The sequence below is a fragment of the Sebastes fasciatus genome, chromosome 5 (genome assembly GCF_043250625.1).
Source record: "Sebastes fasciatus isolate fSebFas1 chromosome 5, fSebFas1.pri, whole genome shotgun sequence".
NCBI lineage: Eukaryota > Metazoa > Chordata > Actinopteri > Perciformes > Sebastidae > Sebastes > Sebastes fasciatus.
The window spans coordinates 7042161-7069700 of record NC_133799.1 but is presented as its reverse complement, the minus strand read 5'-3'; the positions used below and the strand labels follow the sequence as shown (position 1 = coordinate 7069700).

The 27540-nt window shown below is 40.5% G+C and overlaps 3 protein-coding genes across 10 annotated transcripts in view; 1 reads left to right on the top strand and 2 right to left on the bottom strand.

Annotated features, from left to right (window-relative positions):
• Window positions 1-287: 287 nt before the first annotated feature.
• On the bottom strand, window positions 288-7303 carry LOC141767468 (DET1- and DDB1-associated protein 1). The gene is made up of 5 exons (XM_074634787.1): window positions 6940-7303; window positions 4546-4626; window positions 3282-3333; window positions 2992-3053; window positions 288-2796 (listed from the first exon to the last, which is right to left on the bottom strand). The coding sequence occupies exons 1-5, from the start codon at window positions 6946-6948 to the stop codon at window positions 2692-2694; spliced, it is 309 nt and encodes a 102-aa protein (XP_074490888.1). The 5' UTR covers window positions 6949-7303; the 3' UTR covers window positions 288-2691.
• A 5175-nt stretch (window positions 7304-12478) lies between these two features.
• On the top strand, window positions 12479-22257 carry abhd8b (abhydrolase domain containing 8b). Its single transcript, XM_074634803.1, has 5 exons — window positions 12479-12618; window positions 17729-18529; window positions 19548-19718; window positions 20317-20533; window positions 21826-22257. Exons 2-5 carry the CDS (start codon window positions 17739-17741, stop codon window positions 22108-22110), a joined length of 1464 nt encoding a protein of 487 aa, XP_074490904.1. The 5' UTR covers window positions 12479-12618; window positions 17729-17738; the 3' UTR covers window positions 22111-22257.
• A 1832-nt stretch (window positions 22258-24089) lies between these two features.
• Window positions 24090-27540, bottom strand: part of ptprc (protein tyrosine phosphatase receptor type C) — a 28046-nt gene continuing 24595 nt past the window's right edge. For all 8 annotated transcript variants that reach the window (XM_074634796.1, XM_074634798.1, XM_074634801.1 and 5 more), the window contains one exon: window positions 24090-26630. In XM_074634796.1, coding sequence (XP_074490897.1) covers window positions 26319-26630 — 312 coding nt within the window. In that variant the 3' untranslated portion in view covers window positions 24090-26318. The remainder of the gene's footprint in view (window positions 26631-27540) is intronic.

Below are 27540 nucleotides of genomic sequence, written 5' to 3'. Positions count from 1 at the left end.
GCTGCCTAGTTTGACCGTTTGATTGGAGTTTGCGAGTGATTGACAGCTGCTCAGAGACGACAGGCTCCAGCTCAGCTCTGATTGGTTGTTTTCCTCCGGTCTGTGAAATCTTGCAGACGCCATTAGGAGCACCGGAGGACACAGAGGTACATGTTTTTTTTTACATTATTTTCTGTCAGGATATAGTGACCGTTTTATAAAAATAAATATTTGCTCCATTTCTACCCACTGCTGCTTTAAATCAAAATGTAAAATCATCTATTAGAAGTACCACATGACAAATAAAACCCAGTTTCAATCCAGTTTTATTTCAGCAAAGCTAAAAAGAACAGATCTGATCTAACACACATGAGATGGGGCAAATGCTTAGGGTGTTGTAGAACAGTCTATCTGAGCAGAAGCATAACGTGTTTTTTTACGCTTCAGAAACAGACACTGTAGATAGGAAGATGACTGACCACGCTGTCAACCCACATTGCAGCATTGACTGAAAGAAAAGGACAGGAAGGACAGGAGGCTTGGATGTGACTCTGCTGGGCAGTGACAATAATAAAAAAAGAAGCTTTATTCAGTGTTGTACAGTATATGACACCAATACAAACTGAAGCTCAGGAACAAGGCAGGATGGCGACTGCACTTTGCTGTGCATGCTTATTGTGCATTCTATGGTTGAAAAATATAACACCCCTTTAAACCCCCCTGTGTTCATCTAAGCCAGCTCTCAGACAAAAACCATCCAGGGCTGTCACAAAGACAGCGCCCTGAGCTGGGGGAGCTAAAGGGTCCAAACCATGATGACAGGTTGTAAGGCCTCTAGGCTAATACCTTCCATAACACCACAGCCCCAACACCCCTAAAGTTTTATTACTGGTCCAGACGTATAATACCCAGTCGTGAAAACATCAACATGCAAGGCAAGGTAACATCCACTGGGCACTGGGGCTCTTCTCCTTACTTTCACAAGGGTCTTTTTCTATTGTATTCATGGGCATGTATTATTTTACAAAAAGGCAGACACAAAGATACTCCGTTGGATAAACTAATTCTGGTACTGGCAATTATTTACACACATCATAATGTATTCTTTTTTTCCCCTTTTCCAGACATTACTTTACATACTTTTCTTCACTATCTGTGCTGTTACCTTGTTGTGCAACTGAAAATACAACGTTACAATTTACAACTCCGTATTTAAAGCTAGGGTTGGTAATATTCTTTAAAATCATTTTTGTTATATTTGTTGAAATTATCTTGACATCCCAACAGCAATCAATAAATCAAATGCTCTGACCAAAAAAAAAAAAATCTGGTATCTGTGGCTGTCATAAATCTAAACCCGTCTACCTGTCTGCCTACTTGTGCGCACTCTGCCCGTGCACTCAATGCGTGTCACCAGAGTCTTCCACAAGCTGCTAGCTGGACAGCTGTGAATACTAACAATTGCTATGTTGTAGTTTACGTTCATTATGATAATTTTGGGGGAGTGGCTTTGGAGGGAGGCCTGAAGGGACGAGCCGACAGTGATGCCGACTTGGCGTCTTTTTCTCTAGATTTAGGGACTTTTGGAGCTAGTGCTGCTACTTTCATTGGAAAATAATTGGCGACACTGGGCTGGGTTTTTCGGTTGGATAAAATCTAATGTACTCTTTGCTAGTTTCTCAACATTACCAACCCTAGCTTTAAGCTCAACCTTTTCCTTCTTTTTCTTTTACATCCTTTGATGAAAGAGCAGCTAAAACCCGCAGAAAACCACATTCTCGCTAGCCTCGATTAGCCAGAAAGTGGTGCTAGATGTAAAAATATTTCTCAGAAACACCGACACGACATTTATCTTACTGAGCGCAAGTCCCAGAATAGAAGTGAGATATGCATATTCACCATAAACACACATCTACGGGGGATTCTGGAAGAGTTGCTTCTACTTTGTGCTGTTCTTCACAGTGCAGTCTTGGTTCTGTTGATTCAAACAGTGTGGAGAAATGTCGCAATGCCCCCGTGTGGTTGCAGAGTGGGCAGTGAAACCGAGAGGGCGGGCACTGTGGCTGGCAGGAAGCTCTTTGCCATACATAAACAATAATAGTAATATAATAAAATTAAAACAGTAACAAAAAGTTGTCTTTGCACAAGTCAGGACAGACTCTCCAGGTGACAGATGGCTACACAAGTCATGTACCAGCTATGAGACTGTTTTTAAGGGTAGTGTCTGACTTTATCTGTCAAGTCCCTCTCTGATCTTAAATCTACTCGGACATTTTTTTTCAACTATTCATACATACAGTACAACACACACTCACAGCTCATACAAACATATACACATTTACTACTACACAGGGAATAGCCAGCATAAATGTAAAAAAACAAATACCAGTACAGTATAGAGTTCCCTTCCTGACGGCAGCTCTGTTCTGCCAGTGACTTTTCTGGTTACATAATTTTCACGCCGACAATATTTACACCATAAATGGCTGCTTTGTTGAAAGGAATTCCCCTAATTCTCTATGAGTGACTCTTAATTTCATGCCAGGAAAGGCATCCTGCCATAGTAAAGCAGAATGACCAGACATATTTATTCAGGTGGGATGATCCTTTGTTTTTGTTAGTTTATACTGGCTATACTCTGTATACTCAAACACACACACACACTCTCTCTCTCTCTCTCTCTCTCACACACACACACATACACACACACACTTATGAGTCCTCGTTCATCTCTTGGCTATCTGTCCTGGCGATCTTCCTCGGGGGTGCCGGACTATCACCCTCACCTTGCTCCTGTTCCCTTTTCTTTGCTGCATTCTGTGAGACACAAAGAATTACATTAATCACAGTTTCTTTTTTTTTTAAATAATAATTCAGATTAATTAATTTAAGATTAATCATTGTTTCACGAGGCTCATGATTAACTGAGACCTAACAAAGACAGATACTTACTGTCAATAAGTGAAGCCAGACTAATGAAATTATGTCCAAAGAAATGCACCACATGCTCACCTTTTTGTCCCACTGCTGATGGAGGTAACGCAGGAGGATGTTGGTTTTCTCTGTTACAATAACTGTAGAGAAAACACAGTCAGCATATTACGGAAACACTATGTTAAAAGCTGATTATTTAGAGCACAGTCCCCCCAAAACGTTGCATGTAGTGAAAACGTATCAGTGATCGACTACTGTACAATAAGTTCAGTTTATCGTCATTGACAGACAGCTTGCTGTTAATTCATGGTTTTAAGTTTAAGACTTTTTCCCCACAGTTTTGACTTAGCTGTGAGTTTGGTACTTACTCTGTTCAGAGGGGTATTCTCGTGTTGGAAGGTACACAGATGGCCTCCGATTCTGTAAAACAGGACAGGAAGAGGTTACAAATTACAGCTGTACGTTCTCCTCATGCATTTGATAGTTTCTAAGTGATCTCTCTTGTGTATGAGCAAATATATTTATATATTTTACTAGGGCTGTACCGAATACCATTTTTTGGGCTGCGAAGCTTCGGTGAGAAATATTCGAAGCTATGGGACAGTGCCGCTGTCGCACTAATGTAAACACACGCACCTCTACACATAACAAACAGCGATATCCGTCTGTTATGGCTACGCTGTTCAGACAAGACTCCAACACAAACTACACGGAAGCACCAAAACCGCAAAGTTATACCTAGTGAAGCCCGTCTTGCAAAACAGTGTTGGGCGCGGTCGGAGGACGCGGGGGAGACCGTAGCTTTGGTCTCCAGGGCCGGAGTCTCTGCTGTACTCTGCTCCTCTGCCTGCTTGCCTTCACTCAACTCGCTCCACCTCACGTTTATGCGCGCACACAACACGCTGCAGAAGACTTCGTAGCTTTGAGAATATCTAGTGAATGTACAGTGAACGTTTGTGCAGAAATAAATGCTGCAGCTCCTCCAGACCAACAGAGGTTTCCCGTGTCTTGTGAAGTGATCCGCAGCGGGAAACATTATCGTCTCCGACCGGGTGCCGGTGTCTTCCCTGTTTCCTCTGGCCGCGGTCGGGAGGCTGAAGCAGGAAAAGCCAACACTAGGATCAGCATTGATTCATGGAGAGACCTTCGTCTGGTCAGCTAACATTACTGCCAAGCAGCTGAAATATAGAGTGATATTGTGGTTTTAGCTGACGTGTGTCACCTCACTGTTTTGAGCGATGCTCGTTCATGTCTATTTATAGCGAGCAAGCGCGGTCCCGACGCTGACTTTCGTTGACTTAACAGCCACAGGTGTTGCTGTTAACAAGCATTTCTGATTCTTACAAACAGTCCCTTTAATGTTGAATATGAATAATGTTGTGGGATTATTCCTTATTTTATGTGCTAATTTGGGATTTATACATATATACATATATATTGTTACATACTTATATATATATATAAATAAAAAGAAGCATTCAAATATTTATTTGGAGGTTGATTAACATTGCAACGTTCAAAGTTTCGAAGCACTTGAAGCATGCTATTTTTTAAGCATTTTATCCATAGCAAATATTCCTTAGGATTAATAATAACAGTACCAGGACATAAATATTATCATAGGCTACTTACAGATGCTTTACAAACGGAGTCTGCATGAAACCTGCTGAAGTTGCTCTTATTGTAGACGGGAAGTCCTTTCAAGAAATCAGCCTGTGGGAAGAGGGTGAGGTGCTTTAGTCAATGTCTTTTCTTTCATTTTGCATTTCAGTCAGTCCTTCTTGCTGGTAGCCATCAGGCTCCTCCACAACCAAGGCTGACCCCCACATGAAAACTGCACTATTTGGACTGTCTGCATCTATCTGCACTACCTGCAACCACCTCTCCTAACCACTGGTGCACTTTAAACTTTAAACTTACTTTACACTACATCCCATATACCATTTATTAGACTGCACATATTACATCTATTTATTGTACACAACATTTTTTTACTGACGGACGGTACACGCTATGTCCATTCACTATGTCCATTCACTATGTATATTCTTCATTTCTTTGTATTGTTTTATAATCTTTTTGTACACCTGTACCTCTGTATCTGCACTTTGCTGCTTTGACACCTGAATTTCCCCCCAGGGATTAATAAAGGTTCATCTTATCTTATCTTATCTTATTTACCCTAAAGACTGCAAGCCCATCTGTCTGTCTTTCTGCGCTCCACAAAGAGTCTACTTTTAGCAAACAGTTCAATTCAGTTCAGACAACTTTGTTTATCCCCAAGAGGTCAATTCATTTGTAGCATTTACAGTCCATACATCCATACAACAGACAACCAATAATTAGTTAAGTCAAAGGAAACATTTTAAAGGCATGGGGCAGTTGGAGGGACAAGTTACAATAAGAACCATATACATACATAGGATTATAGCAATAACAGCCCCAAAAAAATAAACAATATATAAGAACAACATATCTTAAAGTTCCTACAGTCATTTAAAAAGGGTATGGTGTGTGTTCAGCAGCTTAACAGCAGAAGGGATAAAGGACTTGGAGTAGTCACAGGCTTATTCACCTGTGGCAATTTCATCACAAAAGTCAACACCTGAATTTGAATAATAAAGGTTCATCTCATCTTATCTTATCTTATCTTATCTTATCTTATCTTATCTTATCTTATCTTATCTTATTTACCCGAAAGACTTTTGCAAACAGGCTTATTCACCTGTGGCATTTCATAACATGCAGTCCAATGCATCAGATGGCATGCATCAAGACTTTTCTCATACAGATGTTACAGATGAAGAGTCTCCCTGCAAATGACTTATAGATAATCAGGATAAACTGAGTCAGTGCTGGGCGTTCCCTCATCTCTTAGCATCCCCATGCACTGCTAACATGCCTGCTACTCTCACCCTGAAACTGTCTCCGATAACCTCGCAATAAGGAGGTGATGACACCAGATACAAGTGTACAGTTAAGTGGTTTCACATTAGCAAAGTCAGAGCACAAAACCATGCCGGCTTGGCGTCTGTGAATGAATGCCAACTAACAGGAGAGGGAAGCAGGTGTGGAGTGTTATATTTCTATTTTAGCTTCTATCCTAGCTTTTATTTTTAGCTTGTTTTTATAACTGTTTTAATTATGTCTTAATGTTCTTTTGCACTTTGTCGCAATGTTCCTGAATGTTTATGTAAAGCACTTTGAATTGCCCTGTTGCTGAAATGTGCTCTACAATTAAAGCTGCCTTGCCTTGTCTTTTAGCAAACAGGCTTATTCACCTGTGGCATTTCATAACATGCTGTCCAATGCATCAGATGGCATGCATCAAGACTTTTCTCATACAGATGTTACAGATGAGGAGTCCCTGTAGATAAACAGGATAAACTGAGTCAGTGCTGGGCGTTCCCTCATCTTTTAGCATCCCCATGCACTGCTATCATGCCTGCTACTCTCACCCTGAAACATCCCAATCAGGAGGTTGATGATACCAGATACAAGTGTACAGTTAAGTGGTTTCACATATATAAAAATAAAGCTGCCTTGCCTTGTCTTTTAGCAAACAGGCTCATTCACCTGTGGCATTTCATAACATGCAGTCCAATGCATCAGATGGCATGCATCAAGACTTTTCTCATACAGATGTTACAGATGTTACAGATGAGGAGTCCCTGTAGATAAACAGGTTAACCTGAGTCAGTGCTGGGCGTTCCCTCATCTTCTAGCATCCCCATGCACTGCTATCAGGCCTGCTGCTGCTACTCTCACCCTGAAACTGTCTCCAGTAACCTCCCAAATCAGGAGGTGATGACACCAGATACAAGTGTACAGTTAAGTGGTTTCACATGAGCAAAGTCAGAGCACCAAACGATGGCCTCTGTGAATGAATGCCAACAGGAGAGAGGAGGAGAAGCAGGTGTGGTGCTAGCAGCTATATCTGTTACCTTACAGTCAGCTAGTCTGCTTTACCACATGTCCTCTGCAGGCTGCAGGATTAAGATAACGTTACATATGAGGACTACATACCTTCTCCATGATGATGGTATGGATTCCCAACGTCGAAACGCCGACTTGTGGTGTCTGCTTGGTGTGTAGTGTGTTGCTGGTCGTGATGTGCAGAGCAGAGCAGAGCAGTGTGGCTATGCTACTGTAGCTTACAGGCTAAGTTAAACCGAGACAAGACGTCCTTTATCAGCTCCTCTGGGCGAAGAAAACAAACGACCTTCACACACACGTTGTTGTTTCCATTCTAGATCCCGGTGTGCATGAAAGAAACGAGACTACACACAGAAAAACGACCCCAGTGTGTCATTTGCATGAGTTAGCAGAAGCTAGTTGCACAGGACTTGTTCTGCTAGCATGATGGCTTGAGATGAGCGATGCTCCCATTGGTCGAGCCGGGTTCATCACGTGGTCGGAGCTTGACCCTGACAGCCAATCAGTAAACACTACATATCATTAGATCATCATAAACATTGACTGGGAAATCTCCCACATGATGGCTTCATTATAAAAAACATCACCAGCTACTGACCTAATAAAGAGTTTAGTTTATTTATTTATTTAAAAAGGATCCCCATTAGATAGATAGATAGATATATAGATAGATAGATAGATAGATAGATAGATAGATAGATAGATGGATAGATAGATAGATAGATAGATGGATAGATAGATAGATGGATAGATAGATAGATAGATAGATAGATGGATAGATAGATAGATGGATAGATGGATAGATAGATAGATAGATAGATAGATAGATAGATAGATAGATAGATAGATAGATAGATGGATGGATGGATGGATGGATAGATGGATAGGTAGGTAGGTGGATAGGTGGATGGATGGATAGTAACTTTATTGATCCCGAGGGAAATTCAAGTTTCCAGCATCACAGTTCCATAGTGCAAAAACATGTTGGTAAAAAGTCAGTAAAAAGGTTAGTAGTGCAAAGTATAAAGTACACAAAAATATACCAGATATTAAAAATACAAGGAGATGAAGAAAACTGTTCAAACTGAATATAGTGCAGGGTAACAGCTGTGATACATGACTATTAAAAAGTGCAGAAGAGACTGTTAAAAATGAATATAGTGCAGGGTAACTCCAGTAGCTTAATCTATGAAAGTGCACTGTGTGCATTATTATCTGTCCTGCAGACCGTCCTCCTTTGTCCCCAGTGTCCTTAGAGAGGTGTTGTACAGTTTGATGGCTCGGGGGACAAAGGATTTCCTGAGTCTGTCTGTGGATCATATCAAGATCAAATCATACTCTCCCACATGATGGGCTTCATTATAAAAAAAACATCACCAGCTACTGATCTAATAAAGTGTTTAGTTTTGAGTTTGCCCCATTAATAAAGTAATTTTTAAATTTTATTAAATTAGTGTGTGAAGGAGCGCCATCGCAGGTCCTTCCTTCCTGCAGCTGTCAGACTCCACAACCTGCACTGTTCCCAGTAGACCACAGACACACCAAAAACATAACAATAACCTGATATTTTCAGGTGGAATTTCATTCATGCATTCTCACAGTGCAATATCATTTTCCACTTGTGCAATTTTGTTAATAGTCTGTTTATTGTCAATACTGTATATACTGCTCCTGTTTTTATACTTCCTTCTATTTAAATGGTTCATATTTTGTTACAATTTGTTTAGCTCTTTTTTTACTGTGTTAGCTGATGCATCTTGTTTTTTGCACTATCCCCTTTTCTGCTGTACACTGCAAATTTCCCCACTGCGGGACTAATAAAGGAATATCTTATCTAATCTTATCTTAACCCGCCGATACCCAGAATAGACCAGTGTTTGTCTTTTTTTAGGGGGGTACAGGGAGTCTTTAGGGGAGATAGGAGGTCAACAGTAGATGCCACATAGAAGTGATGTACGTCATCTGAAAGCTGGGAACCTGGAGATTAATTTGAGATGCAGTTCAGCACTGTGTGTCAAGTTGTTCTAGTTATAATCAGAAATAAACATGAATCAAGTAATTCATTAATTATTCAAAATAAATTGTGAGATTGTATAAGGGCTTAATGATAGAAGTATGTGATGGCCATTCCCATGCTGTATTATGTCTCATAAGATGTTGCATCAGTTTTGGGGTTGATACCATTAGTTACACCGATTTGGTGCTAAATTTAACCATTTTTTACCACTCGAGAATTGATAAAAATGATCAATAATCCCTCAAAAACACCACATTAAGACACCTTTTCTGCAAGAATTGCATTTCTTTAGCAGTATGCAGAAATGTTCAAATACACCATTTAAGAATAGGAGAAAATAACACATTTATACTGCATGCATAAAACTGCAGTCTTTTGCCCTAAACTGCATATGCATAGTTTTGTATGATATATGTCCCTTCACTATAGCTCTAAAACTGAACTAATACAGCCTCTGAAAGACAGTAAAGTCGGTCAGGATCGCGGTCAGAGGGTTAAGAGACGTTTTATGTGAATGAGTGTTGAAGGTGATATGATTGATTGAAGTGTCAAAAAGAGTCAAAAGCTTGATATTCCAGGAGATCCACTGATATTTAAAACAGGATTCATTGATATTGATAATAGTATTGTGTTGTAGTGTGAGATAGTTGAAAAGAGAATATACCTGGGTATTAAAAAAAAATAAAAGAAGAGTAGATTCATAGTTATAAACAATTTATATATATTATGTTTTATATTTATGAGTAGATTCCCTCTAATAAAAAGGACGGAAGCATTGCTGCATCTTTTAAACTATGTTAAAGTTAAACCAAAAGCTTGAAATTGCAACAATGCCTCTCAATGCCTTTTTGTTTTGAAGTGATTCTACTATTATATGTTTTATGACCATCACAGTATAAAAAGATAAACTTTGAATTAACATTAATTTGCTACAGCTGGAGGGAGACCTATACATTATAATTATCTCAGTGGGTTTACTGGGTCTTGATTTCTGTGGTCCTCCTCACACCTCACTGGCACCTGCCTGCTGGACTCCTTAGTTACCTAGCAACAACAGCCATGGCAACTGCCACAGCACCAGCTTCTTGTGATGCTGGAGAATGGGATGCTGATGAGATGGAGGGAATATTCTTTACTATCGTGGAATATTTTTTCAATGGTAACTCGAGGAGATTTGAGTAAAACAAATATGACAACATTTAAAATATTAAAATGCAAAATAGTGACAAATTACTAGTTGAGGAAACCTTTCTGTCTTTAACCTTGTCATAACCCTTTCAAAACCAATCTTGCAAAATGCTTCAAACTTAGTTAATTAACAGGTGAAGTAACTTTTTCAAGCATTAAAGTAATGAAAAAACAACACTACAATATTTGGTATACCAGATTTAACCAAATTTAACCAGACTTAACAAACCAACCAAATTTAAAGGGAGACAGTGACTTAATGTAGCTGACTTGATCTCCTCAGGCTGGTTGTGGCCCCATCTCAGCTCATTATGGTATTAGGCCTACACATCTACTCACTGCATTGTGAAGCCAATAAAATAATTAGTAGAATAGTGCATTGATTAATCCGCTTTATTACACGGCTCTGTTGAATACTCGATTCCGATTGGTCAATCACGGCGTTCTGCGGTCTGTAATTTCTTTATACCAGACCGTTGCTATGTATAGCAGACCGTTGCTATGGGCGCAGTACTGATTACAGAATCTGGCGGACCATTTTTGTGTCAAAATATTGATTTCTTAAGTAAGTAGCCGTGTAATAAGCGGGATAATGTACAGCTAGAGAGTCATTGTTGTGATTCGGGGATTCTTTCACAACAATGACCGGCTTGCTGTACATTATCCCTTACATGTCAAGTAACAGTTGTGATGGCCAGAGGTTTGCAAACATGCAATGTGTGGACGACCATCTGATAAGATTCTGCCGTCATTCAAACACCTCTAGCCGAGGCATTAGTGAACACAGAGGAAGATGATCTTTTATATAAGGCAAAAGTTGCTTTTACATTTGTAAAGAGAACCTATTATGCTTATTTTCAGGTGCATACTTGGGGTTTCAACTAGAACATGTTTTAAACATGCTTTAATATTCAAAAAAGACTTTACTTTTCTCATACCGGCTGTGCTGCAATGTCTCTTTTCACCCTCGGTCTGAACAACACATTCTCACTCCCAACTCGTCAAATACTGCCGCTTGGTCAGTGCCCCTCGGCATCGGAGACTGACGCATTGGGCACCCCTCTTGTGTTACTTCTGGACGTCTCAGGGACGGCGTGTCAATATATGCTTATTACATGACTAGCGACTCATGTGACTCACGGGACTGATGATAATGACGAGTCACGTGACTGACGTGACAAAATAAGTCAACGTTACATTTAGCTTCACACGGGACACGAACATCGGTCTCCTGGTTGAAAGTATTGTGTTTATTTGACCCATCGACCAACACTCCCACCCGCCCTGAACGGACTCTCATGCTATTAATACTGCGTCACTTGCTCCGACCGTTGAATAACGCCGCGGGTGGGTTTACATTGGAGTTAGCTGAAAGGTCGGTTCGTCACATACTCTTGCTATAGGGTGCCTCTGTGCATCAGTTTCTGATGCCGGGGGGCATTTACAAAACGGTGGTATTTGATGAGTTGGGAGTGAGAACGGGTTGGTCTGAAATGCTCTGTTTGGGCTCCTGCACCCTCCCAAAAAAGCCCAGTCTGCCGTGATTGGTCAACAGAACTGAACTCTTCTGACTCCGCTCCAGCTCCGCTTGAACTAGCTTTGTTTGAGGGTGTGCCAAACTAGGCACTAGGCAAAGTGTGTTACTTGGTGACATCATCACGTGAGGGAAGAAAAGGCAGGACTTCAATCAAGGCGTTTCAGGCAGTTCAGGAGCAGTGTTCCTGTGTGGGAGAGTAATGGTACATGTCCACAGCTGTTATTTCTGCACAAACGTCCACTGTACATTCACTAGATATTCTCAGAGCTAAACTAACTCTTCTGCAGTGTGTAGTGAGCGCGCATGCACGTCTAGAGGTGGAGCTAGACAGCGAGAACACGCGCGGTGTGTGAGTGAAGGCAAGCAGGCAGAGGAGTGGAGACTCCGGCCACACGTGTACAAAAGTGTAAAAAGTAACAAACAGTCCCTTTAAAGCAAAAATATAATTAAAAAAAATTAAAAAAATTAAATAAAGGGAAAAAGCACAGAAGCATAATAGGTCCCCTTTAATGTATTTTTTTTTTTTTTTTTTAAATCAATTAATTTAAAAATCAATTAGGCTATATTCTTTACACCACTGGTAATAACGCTTTTATTTAGGCTACTTCTTTATGCTGAATAGAGAAGTTTTCTTTCTTCAAGAATATATCCTCTAGACTGGTTGTCTCTCGTCACCAGCAGCAGGGGGCAGCTCTGCATCCTCAACCTGAAGGAGGAGGTTACACTGGTTCAGTCCATTGATGGATTAAAAACACCCATCGGACCGGCGGAGCTCATCAATATCACTACATAGAAGTGGAGAGCTGGAAGATATTTGGGATCTAGCTCTTTAAACACACAGATAGATGCTGTATATGCTGTCAGTAGGCTAATGCTGGCCGCCATGTGGAGACTACAGGACAAACAGAATCCAGATAAATTAGATTATTGGATTGACTGCAACAGATTATAGCTCTCCTACAACCCCCGATAAGAAAACACACATCGATCTGATCATATCTCACGAGGAGTTGTTGGAAATATAAAGGTAAGCATTTTTTCTTTCATGACAGCTTTTTCTCTTTTGACTTGTCTGTGTTGTTTTTGTCATAGTAGGATATACTTTATAGATTATTGGCAACAGACAAGAAATAGGTCGCATGCATGTCAAGTTGCTCTGCAGTTAACTGAGACAAACAGGTTATATTGAGTGTTGTAAAATATGAAATTTCATTTATCAATAGAGTAGACTCAAAGGGAAAAAACACATTCTGGCACTTGCCTCATTTGCAGCATCAGTGGCCTTTTAAACTTGCTTTATTGTTACTAGTGAATAGATGGGGACCATTAGCTTCACCTGAACACCAGGTCAACACAGGTTTTATTCCACCAACACAAGCAAGTTGTAGTATGCAATGATCATGTTGTTTCCTGTGTGAACAGTTGTTTTTTCTTTTTGCTCAATTTGGTATTATTTATGATGACTTTTTTTGCTGAATGGTCACTATACCTGTCAAATCTGAACAACTGACTTTGGCACAAAATGCACAAAGGATTCAAAATATGTTTGTTTTTGAATAAATTGAGTTTCTCACCAGTTGTGTTTAGAGCATTTGTCTTCATATAAAACAACAAGCAGACAGTGATGGTATACTGTATTTGTTTTAAGGTGTGCAATACATAGTACTATACAGTAGGCTAATGCAGTTCTTTCGTGCTGAAACTATCCTGCAGAAGTCCATAAGAAAGATATATTTCAAAGATAAAGAGCACTATGTATTGATTAAAGCAGCAGTAGGAAGAATTTTAGCAAATATGATTTAAAAAAAAGTTATTCGTTTATAAAATGGTCACTATATCCTGACACTAGTGCATGAGATAGGTAATCTGAAAAAAATCATGTGCCTCTGTGTCCTCCGGTGCTCCTGTGGTGTCCTCCGGTGTCCTCCGGTGCTCCTAATGGCATCTGCAAGATTTCACAGAACAACCAATCAGAGCCGAGCTGGAGTCCTGCTGTCTCTGAGCAGCTCTCAATCACTTGCAAACTCCGATCAAACAGTCAAACTAGGCGGCGCTGATCAAATATGAATCAATATTCTGTTACTGTAATGCCTATTTCTCTTTGCTTGTAGTGTACTGTTTAGCTGTAAAATGAGAAAGTTTGTGATCCGGCAGCCGTGTTGAGATCAGTTGAGGAAATACCAAGCACCGCCCACCAGCTGGAGCAAACATTCTCATTTCACAGCTAAATAGTACACTACAAGATGTTTCTGAAAACATTTGAGGTGAGAAATAGGCATTACAGTAACAGAATATTGATTCATATTTGATCAGTGCTGCCTAGTTTGACCGTTTGATCGGAGTTTGCGAGTGATTGACAGCTGCCTCCGTTGAATGAACAGCCAAAAGGAACGCTCTCTCTCTGAATTGACCAATGTCTCCCGTCTCGGGCTAGATTTTTTAAAAACGTGAAAACAGAGCCATTAGGAGGTGCAGAAGTCTAGTTTTCTCTCAGAACACTTGAATTACAATATGCTGAAAGATTATTATGGAATTTTTGCCCAATGATGCCAAAAGTAAGTTGTGGCATACAAAAGCAAGCAAATGCAATGCCTATAAGGCTCAGGATTCAATGTTCGGTGACAAGCCAGCAGTCTATCAACAGTGAACCTAGTTGTTTTTAATCCTAATGACAGTCTCTGCTCTTTTCTGGGCATCGGTCCCCACTGTGATTGTGTCTGACCTGCGGGAATCGTTATATAACAGCCTCCTGCAGCCACAGTCAACAGAAGCCACGTATAGTTGTAACCACAAGAGGAATCAAACTCACTGCTGCAGTGCTCCATCACACACAGTGTGATGTCCAAATGGAAAACATCAATCATCACATAATAATGAGACACAGCACTATGGAGAACAGGGTTTTCTCTACAAAACATAACATTCTGTTCAATCGAGGAAGCTGTATTGTGAATGTGAGGTGGTCAGTCCAAGCCTTGGACCAGCTTGATAACTGGGGTGTAAATGTGAAATTGTAGCCTTTGCCTTTCTCTCATTACTGTCATGTTTTGTCCTTTAATAAGGCAGTTCACACCTGACTGCTCCACTACTGTGGTAGTACTGCAGGTATTGCCAAGTGTGGTTTTGTGTAACTTTGCTTAAAAAGAGCACAGAAGTCGTGTCCTCGTGTCTAGGCAGTCCCCAGTGCTGGTTTGTAATGGTGAGGCCTAATCACTGCCATCACAGATATGTTTAAAGACTGTGCATTCCACCAAACTGAATGAATGATGATATGCAATGCAAGTGAGAATTGAATCAACACGCACGATGCAGGCTGTTTTCACAGTCTCACTTAAGAGACAGCTTGGACAGATTTTATTACCAAGTTTAAGAGCCTTTTGATCAGTTATTTGCCAGTCACTGATGCTTTCCTGCAAGCACTTCTTATGATAGAGCTAGTTTTTCCTTATGAAAAAACTAACACCACCAATGCTTTATCCATTGAATAATATGTATAAACTAAATTAGAGTGACAAGGGGAGACTGTGATGAATAAGAGGACAGAATTTTACCGCACAACACCACCTCTGTATTTAGTTTCTATCATAAAGCAATTATCTATTTTAAAGTTGATTCTAATATCTGAGAGTGGGATCTGGATATTTAAAAGGGGGGCATGGTGGATATAATGGCGTTTTTATGTCTGTAAGGGTAGTTAAAGATACGTCTGTTCTAGTGTCAAGGTTTAATGTAAATGGATACTAAGAAACAGAAAAATGAATTGCATATATCACAGGTCACACCTCGTGTCTGGATAATGGAGGCCTTTTGATGTGAGAATAATATTAAAGGTGAATGTTCCCTTAGTGATATCAAAACGGCCTGCTCGGTCGCTTCGCACACGGCACTGCTGTGTGGATAAAGGACGTGCAAGTGTAAGCACAAAGGGGCATAAGAATAGCCAGCGACGCAGGAATGCTGTATTTCATTGTGTCCATAATCCCCAGATGAAAGCAGTACAGCTGATGGGTTGCAAGTGCAGAAAAAGATGCAACAAATCACATGGAAGGTAAAACTGTTGTCACTGTTTTCATGGAGTGAGGAGACGGACAGATTGTGTTGTGTGGATTTAGAGAGAGTATAATCCCCTCTAGCAGGGAGGGGAGCAACAGGACGGCAGGATAATGCCACCAGCAGAGAGACTTGCAGACCCTGCTCGGCTGCTGGGCTGTTGCCATGGTTGATAATCAATTGACAACCCAACACATACTGTATGCTGTACCTGTAGTGTGTGTATGAGACATGCATTATACAGAGTCTCATTTGGATATTTACTTCTCTGGTGGCTCACGTTTTTTCAAAGTAAGCTGTTTGGAGCCAATTTGTTATTCTAGCTATGTGGTTGCAATATGGAGTAAATATTAAATCATTACCTTTTAATTTGAGTTTACCATTCCTCCACATTATCATAACATGTGAGGTCTGCCATGACTTAGATCAATTGAATGTGTGTGTTCTCCATATGAGCTTGGTTTACACCAAAGTAATCTAACTCTTCTTTATTCTTTAATATTATTTAATAAGCATACGTACTGGGCCATACTTCAATAAAAAGGTACCATTAATTACTGTTGGTAGTTTAGTGGTTTTGTCAGTATAGCAGTATGTGTGTCGGTGCAGAGTGGTCACATGGTGGACAGCTTTAACACAGGGAGCTATTACCGGTCCCGTCTATTAATACCCCCCAAAGTCTGCGCTGAGGGAAGACGCTGCTCAGTTACGTCTGACAGAAAGTCTCAAGGGTGTGAGTTGTAATTAGACGGCAGATTGTAAAGGCACAAGAACTTGTTTACCTCTTTTAATGGTGCATTTAAGGTTCCCAGATGCTCATTTAGTGTACAGAGATTTAAAGGTCCAGTGTGTAGCATTTCGGGGGATCTATTAGTAGAAATGAATATAATATTCACAACTATGTTTTCGTTAGTGTATAATCACCTGCAACTAAGAATCGTTGTGTTCTTGTTAGCTTAGAATGAGCCCTTCATATCTACATAGGGAGCGGGTCCTCTTCACGGTTTCTACAATAGCCCAGAACGGACAAACCAAACATTGGTTCTAGAGAGAGCCTTTCACGTTTTTAATTTACCTGAAGGCCACCATAGTTCTCCAACACGCTTGTGAAACTGCAGTAACGTGAGCTGCAGAGTGCAAAACCGTGGTACCACCAGGCGCCGTCTGACTTCTGTTGCAGCTACTTTTTTTCCGTTACCATGGTTTTGCACTCGGCGGCTCACGTTACATCTTGGAAAGGGAGGAGATTAAAGATTTCTGAAGATAAATAAGAAAACCTTTCTTAAAAATGTCATGACACAACACCGCAACAGAGTAAAAGAGCGATTTTGGGGCGGATGCTTCTACTGATTTCGGGAGTAAGTAGAGTACATTATAGTAACAATATACTTTTTAAAACAAGTATATAGCACACATACATGTGCAAATTCTAGAGCTCAGGTAGAGATCCAGGTTAAAAATCTCATCACGTGTGTTATCAAAGAATTAAAACAAAAGATATGTACAATATGAACTTTTTGCCAGATTCCATCATCTGCTCATTTTTTGCATGTTAATCAACACACACAAATTATGATATATATTGCTGATGTTTTTAACTCCACCTTTGTCTATTTTTTTAACCATGTTTACTGTTTTCTCTCTTCTTTAATCTAAATATGCTTCAACTTTTAAAATACATAAAAGTTGATTTCTTTTGATATAATGCATTTCAACCTCACAATTTAAGAAAAAGTACATTTCGATATTTTTATGTTTGTGATAAGCCAATAATAACAGCGCTTATTTGTTCGTGGGGCTCCAATAGACTGAAAATACACTTCACCACTGAATGATGTATTCAAAACTGATTCAAACTTAATAATGAACAGACATAGAGTTGATTAATATGTAGATTGTTAGGCTTCATTTAAAGATATTCTTCCAGTTTTTACTGACTTATAGTTTATATAGCTTTACGTTAAATGGTGTACTTGCTTGTAAACTTGGTTGATTTTATAATAGATGTGCCTTTGGTTTTCTGTGACCTTCCTGTTTGCATGTGTGTGCTGATTTCTGTGTGTTTTATATGGATGTATTCCCTACAGACTGGCAGCCATGCTGACCAGCTTTATGGAGGGTCTTCTCTGCTGCCTGACCTCAAAGTCGGCCAACGTCGTGGTTCCCGTAGAAAGCTCAGAATCGGCGGACGGCTATGAGTTTGTGGAGGTGAAACCAGGCCGCGTCCTGCGGGTTCGACACATCATCCCTGACCGGCCGGTGGTGGAGGAACCCACTGGGCCAGGTGGGATTGTCAGCTGCAAACGAAAGATCACAGTTTATCGTAATGGACAGCTGTTTATTGAGAACTTGGGTGACAGGGCGAGTGCAGAGCTGAAAAACTGCCAGAATGGAGAGCCGGAACCAAACAGCACTGTAGAGGTTGAGCTGACAGATAACTCCTCAGCGCTCGTCAGCATCCCCGAGGCCAGGTCTGATTCTCTCACAGCTGGGAAAGATGGGACGGCTGAAACAGGAGCAGGAGGAGAGGCGCCTGCTGCTGGACAGACCGACCAGTCACAGCAACCCAGGAAGCGCAGGCGGAAGCCAAAGCGCACCGTGGTGATCGACTGTGAGAGGAAGATATCGGCCTGTAAAGGGACACATGCAGACGTGGCTCTGTTCTTCATCCACGGAGTGGGAGGCTCGCTGGACATCTGGGGAAGCCAGTTAGACTTCTTTTCCAAGCTGGGCTATGAGGTGATCACCCCGGACCTGGCGGGTCACGGAGCCAGCTCAGCACCACAGATAGCTGCTGCGTACACTTTCTACGCCCTGGCTGAGGACATGAGAATCATCTTCAAGAGATACGCACGCAAGAGGAATATTCTCATAGGACATTCTTATGGGTAAGTTTAAGATCACAACATTCATGTAACACACGGTTGAATTGAAAGAGAGGATTTAGAAGACTTCAGGAAAATAGTTTAATATCACTAAAGTGAGTAAGCGAAAGGTACTTATGTATCTGTGTTGTGCCCATAATATTAAGAAGTAGGAGAAACCCAGACATGTATTGTGAGCATGTTTCTCATTTACATATTGTGCATTTGCATCAATTACAATATCAGAACTGAACATTGAAATAATTTGAGTTTAAGTTAGTTTATAGTTTGATAAGTGCTTCAGCATTTGCTGCTTTTTCGGTTTTAAATGATTGTATATATACACTGTACGTCTTAAAGGACCAGTGTGTAATAATTAGAGGGTTCTATTTGCAGAAATGGAATATAATAAGTTATAATAAGTATGCTTTCTTTAGTGAATAATCACTTCGGAGCGGGCCACCACGTAGCCCAGAACGGACAAACCAAACACTGGCTCTAGATTGAGCCATTCATCTTTTCACGTTTTTGCATCGGCTACTCTAGTTCTCCTACACGTTTGGCACGCAGTTTCAGTTTCAGTTGGTTGCGATCTGCTACCTCACTGCTAGATGCTGCCAGATCTTACACACTGCACCTTTAAAGTGAGACTATGTTAACATTTAAAAGGAGAAATAACACAATCTCCCTCTTACAAATGAAAATTTGAATTCATTATCAATAAGATGCACCATTGCTCAATTGAATACATTCAGGGGTTTTGCCATTACAGCTCTACTTGGTGCCTTATTACCTAACGTTAGCTTATATTAGCAAACTTTAGATAGATATTGCTGTGTAACAGAGCTTACAGTTCTTTGATAGTGTATGCTTTATATTCTCCAAATACTTCCATGTTAAAATGCCAGAACTGTCACTCCAAACACACTTTCCAGATGTGTACATTCAAACTACTGTAAAAGGAAACTACCACGACAAACATAATGGTTACCGTGCTTCCTCTAGCCTGTCCTGTAAGCAGCCGTCTGTTGTGCTCTCCTAGTGTGTCGTTCTGTACCTTCCTGGCCCACGAGTATCCGGAGCAGATCCACAAGATGGTGATGATCAACGGAGGTGGTCCCACAGCTCTCGAGCCCAGCCTCTGCTCCATCTTCAACCTGCCCACCTGTGTGCTTCACTGCCTCTCCCCGCTGCTCGCCTGGAGCTTTCTCAAGTACGACAGACAGCAACACAACAGAAACAATTTCACAAGCCGTAATGATCACCATGCATAAACATATAACGCTATTTTTTGCAGAATCTTTTATAACTGAGTGTTATGGGGTGTCATGAAATCGAATAAAATGTAACTTAAAGCTTCAGTAGGCGTCTCTCATGGATTAACATTTATTTAGAAGTAGTGAAAATAAATAATCACATTTGGAGGACAAAAATGAACAAAAACAATGAGCATCATTAACATGCAGTGGCATCCCTATTCTCCATTTTACTCATGTCAAAGAAAAATATGTGAAAGCTCATCTAATGAGGAGAAGTCTGAAGGTAACAGCATTGTGTGTCAGACCAAAGATCTGACCTTTAACCTCCCAAACTTACCCAGCAGTTGTAACTGTAACTGTTCCAACTGAGATACCCAAACATTTATGTTTCTGGCTACGGTCAATTGCGATATTTATGATAATTTTACCATCGTGTGGCACTGTGTTGTGTCCATTTCATCCACAGTATAATGTCATCAGAATCCTGTTGTTGTTGTTGTTTTCTAAGCCATTTGTAATTGAGGTAAATCTGCTCTGCTCTGCCCCCTACAGGGCCGGCTTTGCTCGGCAGGGTGCCAAGGAGAAGCAGCTGCTGAAAGACAACAATGCCTTCAACGTGTCGTCCTTTGTGCTGCGCGCCATGATGAGTGGGCAGTACTGGCCCGAGGGGGATGAAGTCTACCATGCTGAACTCACAGTGCCCATCCTGCTGGTTCATGGCATGCATGACAAATTTGTCCCCATTGAAGAGGACCAGCGCATGGCGGAGGTGAGTGGGCCTCTTTAACCCCCAAAGTGCAGGATTCAAACTGCAGGGAAACAGACCAAACCAAAGACTAAACCCACTGTACACTACCTGCTCAGCACCAATCAGCAGAAGGACATAATTAGCAACTTAGCTGGTGAACATAGTGGAGCATTTAGTGCTAAAGAGACAGATATTTCCATATATAAACAAAACTGAGCTAAAAGGAGAGCGATTGGATTCTTCTGTGTCCGCTGGATGTGGAAATAGGCAAATGTTTGCTAACTGCTGTTAAGTTTAAGAAATTAATTGATTACTTGATTAATTAATAAAGATGGATAACGCATTTCCACTTCCTCCCACTGTACAAAAGTGAAGCAAAAATATAAATAATGATCGGGGGGGCTGGAGCTGCGGTATCAAGATCCCGCTCACAACCCCAAGCCAATCACGAGCCGAGCACGGCTGCAGCTTCTTACTTTGAGCCACCTAGCTGCTACGTTAGCACCTCGGTAGCTATTTGGCTAGAAAGACACAATAACTAACCATAATATCTCTATTTTTCATCAAATTGACACATGTTCTATTACACAGACTTGTGACGGTTATGGAAAGTGAAAGTTACATCTCCTCTCTTGTACAATTCCCCTACTACTTCACTCAGAGCAGCTGTCAATCATGGCGTCTCACCCCCTTTTTATAGAATCAAATGACTAATTAAAACCAAACTTATCAGAAAAATGAACACTTGAACAACCTAAAATGACAGAAACCATCTTTGGGAAAAATGTATTTGACTGTACTTTAAACTTTTTAGTCTGTCCCATCCACTAACATGGAGGGGCGGGCTTTATGACCTACTGTATACTGCAGCCAGCGAATCGAGATGTTTTGGCTTCACTTTTGGAGAGCTGTCATGTCGTCCATCTTTATATACAGTCTATGGTTTAAACATTGCAGCTACCTACAATAACCTGAACTTCAGTGACTGTTGTGTAGAATCACTCTCTGAAAAAAGACAGAAAACTACATTAGAAGACAAAATTATTCCCATCAGTGAGCTCAACAATGTAACATGGTTGTCCGCCCCCCACCAAGATTATAGGGGTTCCTCTCAAACTGAATTCCTCCGTCTACATTAGTACCTTGGCATTCTGATAATTAGACTGAATTGCCCTTTTGTTTCATTTTGTAATACTATTTGAATAGCTGAAAAGGCAGCCGTGATCCAACGCCTTGGCACAAAACACAAAGTCGCAGTGTGTTGTTGATGATTCTAAAATCTGACCTCTTCTTATGTTTTAACTTTCTATCAGATCCTCCTAATGGCCTTCCTGAAGGTCCTGGAGGACGGCAGTCACATGGTCATGATGGAGTGTCCCGACGCTGTCAACACACTCCTGCATGAGTTCATCCTGTGGGAGCCGATCACGCCTCCACCGCCAAAGAAAGAGTCCAAAGCACGTCCAGAAACTGCCAAAACCCAATCTGACAACACCAAGTCTACATCTGACCCCTCCCAGGTCCGACCTGCGACCGCAAGGCAGTCCTCATCAAACTGCGGCACGGAGGAGAAGCCAGACAGCAAGGCCAAGAAATGACTGAAGATTAAAGCTTCCAGTGGTTGTTACACGATATCATGGCTGGCCATGTGCACTTCGTGGGTCCTGATAATCTGAGCTGGTTTTGATGCTGAGCCAAAAGAGCCAGTTTATCTGAAGTGGCTCAGCTAAAGGTTGTGAAGATGTGACCCAATGCAGGAAAGTTTGAATCCAGTTATGTCAGCTACTGAGCTGAAGGACAGAGGAAAAAAAGAGCACCAATAATGGATGCTGGAGGTCCATTCTTCAGCTGACAGTCCCCTGTCCTCAACACACAGCAGGGAAGATGTGCCTTGAAGCGGAGGATGATGATGTCAGGGTGAGCGGAGCAAGAGACGTAAACATACAGCCATGAGGACGAGGGTGGAAATGAACAGTTGTCAAGCTGCAAAAGCGATGAAATTGAACCTTTGCGGACAAAGGAAAAAGTAGCATCTGCCACACTGACACTTGATGGCCTGTTCTGACTTCTGCTACTCCTAAAATGTGGAGAATAAAAGCAAAACGAATGTATGAAACATGCTTCTGGTTGACTACCTGTTACGCTGCCCTACGTAAAGCAGCAGCAAAGCCTAAACCGTATGGAAACAAGCTGGATGGTAGATTAGCCTGATGTATTTGTAGTCTATACTTGAAGTTTAATATCAAATCATGACACGTGTGTGTGTGTGTGTGTGTGTGTTTGTGTGTTTGTGTGTGTGTAGCTCAATATTTCCATTGCACATAATGCTAGATTTCAAACCTCACTCCTTGTAGAGGTGAGAGTTTTCAATGGGCACATTATTGCTATACACAAAATGGCACAGAAAACAAATGGGAACGCATTTCTTGATTAAAAATGTACATTTAGTATTGTGACAATTGTTTTTGTTCTTCGGCACCTCTAAGAGGTGAACCAGAACATTATGTTTGCACATAGAAGTTCATAAGATGAGAAGTAGCCTCGCCTACTACTCACCATAGTTGTGAGAGTTAAGTAGCTGCGTCTGGTTGTGTTTTGTGAGTGATTGAGTTGTGACTTGTGAAGCTGAACAAGTGAAGAATGATCAAGTTCTCATAAAGACAGAAGTTAAAGTCAATTTGCTGCTTCCTAGAATTCAGGGAAATGTGTGTTCAGTCGAGTGTGTCCTGTTTAATGTAGCAAATAGTTGAGGCTCGGCAATGAATCATAACTTTATATGGACAGAATGGGCCAAAGATTTTGCACAAATCACGTGTTCATATTATAATAAGATGTTAAATCAATAATAGGAAGGTTTGTAATGAGATGCATCAGGGAAGTGCAACAGCAGGGTTTAACAGAAATTCACCCCAAACTGTAGCACAATACAATGTGTTTAATGCTATTTCAAAATATTCAACTATGCAGTTATGACTTACTGTATTATCAACTTCTTAGAAAGCAGTGTTGTAGTCAAGAGCCCCTAAACCAAGACCAAGTCATGACCAAGACCAGAGAGTATCGAGACCAAGTCATGACCAAGACCAGAGAGTATCGAGACCAAGACAAGACCAAGACCAGAGCAGTGCGAGTCTCACATTGCATGACACATGGGGCTGCACGATTCAGAAAAAATATGTAATTGCGTTTATAATGACTGATATTGCAATTGCAATATGATTTGCAATATTAGAGGGTATTATCATTTTTACATCATTATTCTCATTTTCATTGAAAAGCATTAAAATGATTATGGTGTAATTTTTGTGGGGATCTGCACCAAACAAACACGTTTACTTCTGTAGAATATGATGTGTAGGACAGGACATCTCTGCAGCACCACAATATTATTTCCTCCTCATCCTGCGATTTGAAAAATGCAGTTGGTCATATTGCGATTTCAAAATTTGGATTAATTGTGCAGCCCTAACGACACACTTAAGATAAAATGTGAAACATGCAAACCATAGAGGCACTCCTCAAATTGATCTGAAAGATCCACATTCCCATAAAAACACTCACAGAAAACAGATGAAGATTCCCCTTCATTCACCTCTTTTATTGCCATACAGTATATACAGTATATATGTGTATGTACATGAGAAATGTCCTGAGAAAATAATCAAAAGGCATTTAGGTGAATTTTATGTGTGGCAATCCTTTGTTTTCTATGAGCAATCACAGTCATGATGTTAACAAATAAATCAGACAATGCACAGGCAATTTAGTAATATCCCTGAAGTTGCGGTCTTGACCGGTCTTGCAATAAAATCCAGAGTCCTTTTTGTCTGAGACGGAGACAAGACTGAGTAAAAATGCAGTCGATTAGGGGACGAGACCGAGACCTTCAAAAAGTGGTCTTGTGACCGGTCTCGAGACCAAGACCGATCTTGAGTACTACAACACGGTTAGAAAGCACTTTTTTTAATGGTTCCCCTATTTCCATTGTGTATGGAGCTGTTATAAATAAATATTAGGCATTTATTTCTTACCAAAACGATGCTGATCTGCAATTTTTTTTTTTTTACCTGGAGAAGTAAAGTTAAGCTCTTAATATATTAGCATTATATTAGTTCAAAAACTGTATTTTGATGCATCTCTATGTATTGTTGAGTCTGGGGTATGCACAGTGCATTGACTGCATCAATGCATCATAACACTGTATCTATTAAACATCTGTGCTGTGACTCCACATGGCAGACAGCCGGCATTAGGAAGCCATTAAACCCTCCGTGACTGTTTTTTGACCACGACAGTGATGTGTGTCTTAACATTAGTCGACATGTTCTCAGTGCTGCAGTAGTTGAAGTATTTATAACGTTCACGAACACAGAATCAATAGTTTGATTTGTATAAAGTGTGAATGAAGCACAGCTTTTCTCTCCGATTCAACAGTATTTGAAGGTTTTTATACATAGATGATTCTTTTTATACGTCGTATTTCTATTTGTGATGGGTATTTAGAGATTTTAAAGAAATTGTAGCAGGGGATTGACTGAATCAACTGAAGCTCTGATTGGAGAAATGTGACAGATTTGTATTCTCACAAAGGCTCATGTGGCATATACTGTATGGATGGTTTGTTTATATGATTGTCCTGACTTCGAGGAAACTGTTCATGTTGTATCTTGTGTGTCTTAAATTTTGTAACTGTTTGCCTTTGACAAAGATTACACAAACAGCTGATTTAAAATGTTATCAAAGTAAATTATCGTGAGTTTTCAACAGTTTTGTCTTTTATTTTCCAATATTTCAACTTTCCTTATTTACATTTTCAGTTACATTTGTTCCGTTTCTGTTTTAACCTTTGTATAGCCAGGGGTGGGTTTGCTGAACTTTTTCAGAAACAGCTGATCTGGTTACCAGTCGAACCACAGTCCATGAAGCAGTTGCTCAAAGGCACTCCAGTGGTGGGTGTTTGTGTTATTTACTAATGTTCTGGGTGTTCAAAGGGAATCAAACTGGCAACCTACAGTCAGAAGCCTTTCTAACTTTATGGCACTGTTTCCCTCCCTGTCACATCGTCTGTTGAACTTGGCTAACAATCCCACAACTCATAAGAGTTTTTTATTCAAATATTGCTTAATCATGATTGGTAAATACAGTACAGTGTGAAGAGCGCTGACATTTCTCGTGTGAAATCATCAAAACTGTTCTATCTTAGGCAGAAAGTCCGCATGTAAGAACTCCTTGCTTATAGTAAGTTTTTTAAGGGGGCCTGTAAAAGATGTTATGGACTTTGTAAATCCAGCCTAATAAAGTTAATCTATGCTGAAAACAAAATGACAATTAATAAGCAAATACTCAGCATAAATAAGTGTCTTTTAGTCTCTTTTAATGACACAGTGTCACATAACACATTTTGAGTTTAACCACTAAATTATTAAAATATGCCAGATATATTTATATGTATAACTGTTGACAATAGCATCTGTTTATTTAGGGAGAAAACAACAATTTATAAAACAAAATTTTGTTCTTAGATGTCTCTCGCCAAGGCCCCTAGTTTGAAGACAGCATTTCCAGTAAACTTTGCTCACAGAACTTATTATTTGCATCCTAACACTTGCTAAAATATTCATAACTTAGTATAAATCACATTTTTTGGAAATTGACATTAAAATAATTGATCAAATTCTTTAACAAAATATCAACCAAAACAACACTGTTATAGCTTTACAATGTTTATACATTCATATAGTAACTAAAAGAAAGCATTGAGCTGAAGCGCTGATTCCTAGAAGTAAAAGACATGCCCATCCACCTCTCAGACCTCCAGAGTGACAGTGATGTCCTCCAGTGGTGCTGTTTCAGATTCAGGATCCTCTTTCTTCTCTTCCTTCCCTCCATCAGCCACAAGAGGAGCGCTCTCTGCTGCTGCCTCCTGCTGGTTGTTGCTGGTAGTGGTGGCTGGCTGCTCAGCCTTCTCCTCTGCTGCTGGCTTCTCTGCTGCTTTGGTCTCATTGACGACCTGGACGGTGTCTGCTTCAGAGGCTTCAGAGGCCTGTACTGGTTTCACCTCCCCGTTCTGGACGGGGAAGACCCCCTCCAGGGCGTCGTACAAGAACCGGTACTGCTCCTGTAAGAGACGCACACAGATTGGAGTGGAAACATAAAGATATGGGGCTGTGCTGTAGGCATTGTGACCTCACACTATCGCACACTTTTCTAAACAACACAAATAAGAGCACCAGAAAACAGGTTTAAAACAGCAGTGGGTAGAAATGGAGCAAATATGATTAAAAAAGTTTTTTTTATAAAACGGTCACTATATCCTGACATGAGACAGGTAATCTGAAAAAATCATGTGCCTCTGTGTCCTCCGGTGCTCCTAATGGCATCTGCAAGATTTCACAGACCGGAGGAAAACAACCATTCAGAGCTGAGCTGGAGCCTTGCCGTCTCTGAGCAGCTGTCAGTCACTAGTGAACTCCGATCAAACGGTCAAACTAAGCAGCGCTGATCAAATATGAATCAATATTCTGTTACTGTAATGACTATTTCTCACCTCAAATGTTTTCAGAAACATCTTGTAGTGTACTGTTTAGCTGTAAAATGAGAAAGTGTGTGCCCCGGCAACCATGTTGAGATCAGTTGAGGAAATACGAAGCACCAAACACCAGCGAGAGCAAACTTTCTCATTTTACAGCTCAACAATACACTACAAGATGTTTCTGAAAACATTTGAGGAGAGAAACAGGCGTTACAGTAACAGAATATTGATTCATATTTGATCAGCGCTGCCTAGTTTGACCGTTTGATCGGAGTTCTCGAGTGATTGACAGCTGCCTCTGTTGAATGAACAGCCAATAGGAACGCTTTCTCTCTCTGAAATGACCTGTGATTGGCCAAAGTCTCCCGTCACGGACTAGATTTTCTAAAGCCTGATAACAGAGCAATGAGGAGGTGCAGAAGTCTAGTTTTCTCTCAGAACACTTGAATTACATTATGCTGAAAGTTTTTATGGAATTTTTGCCAAATGATGCCAA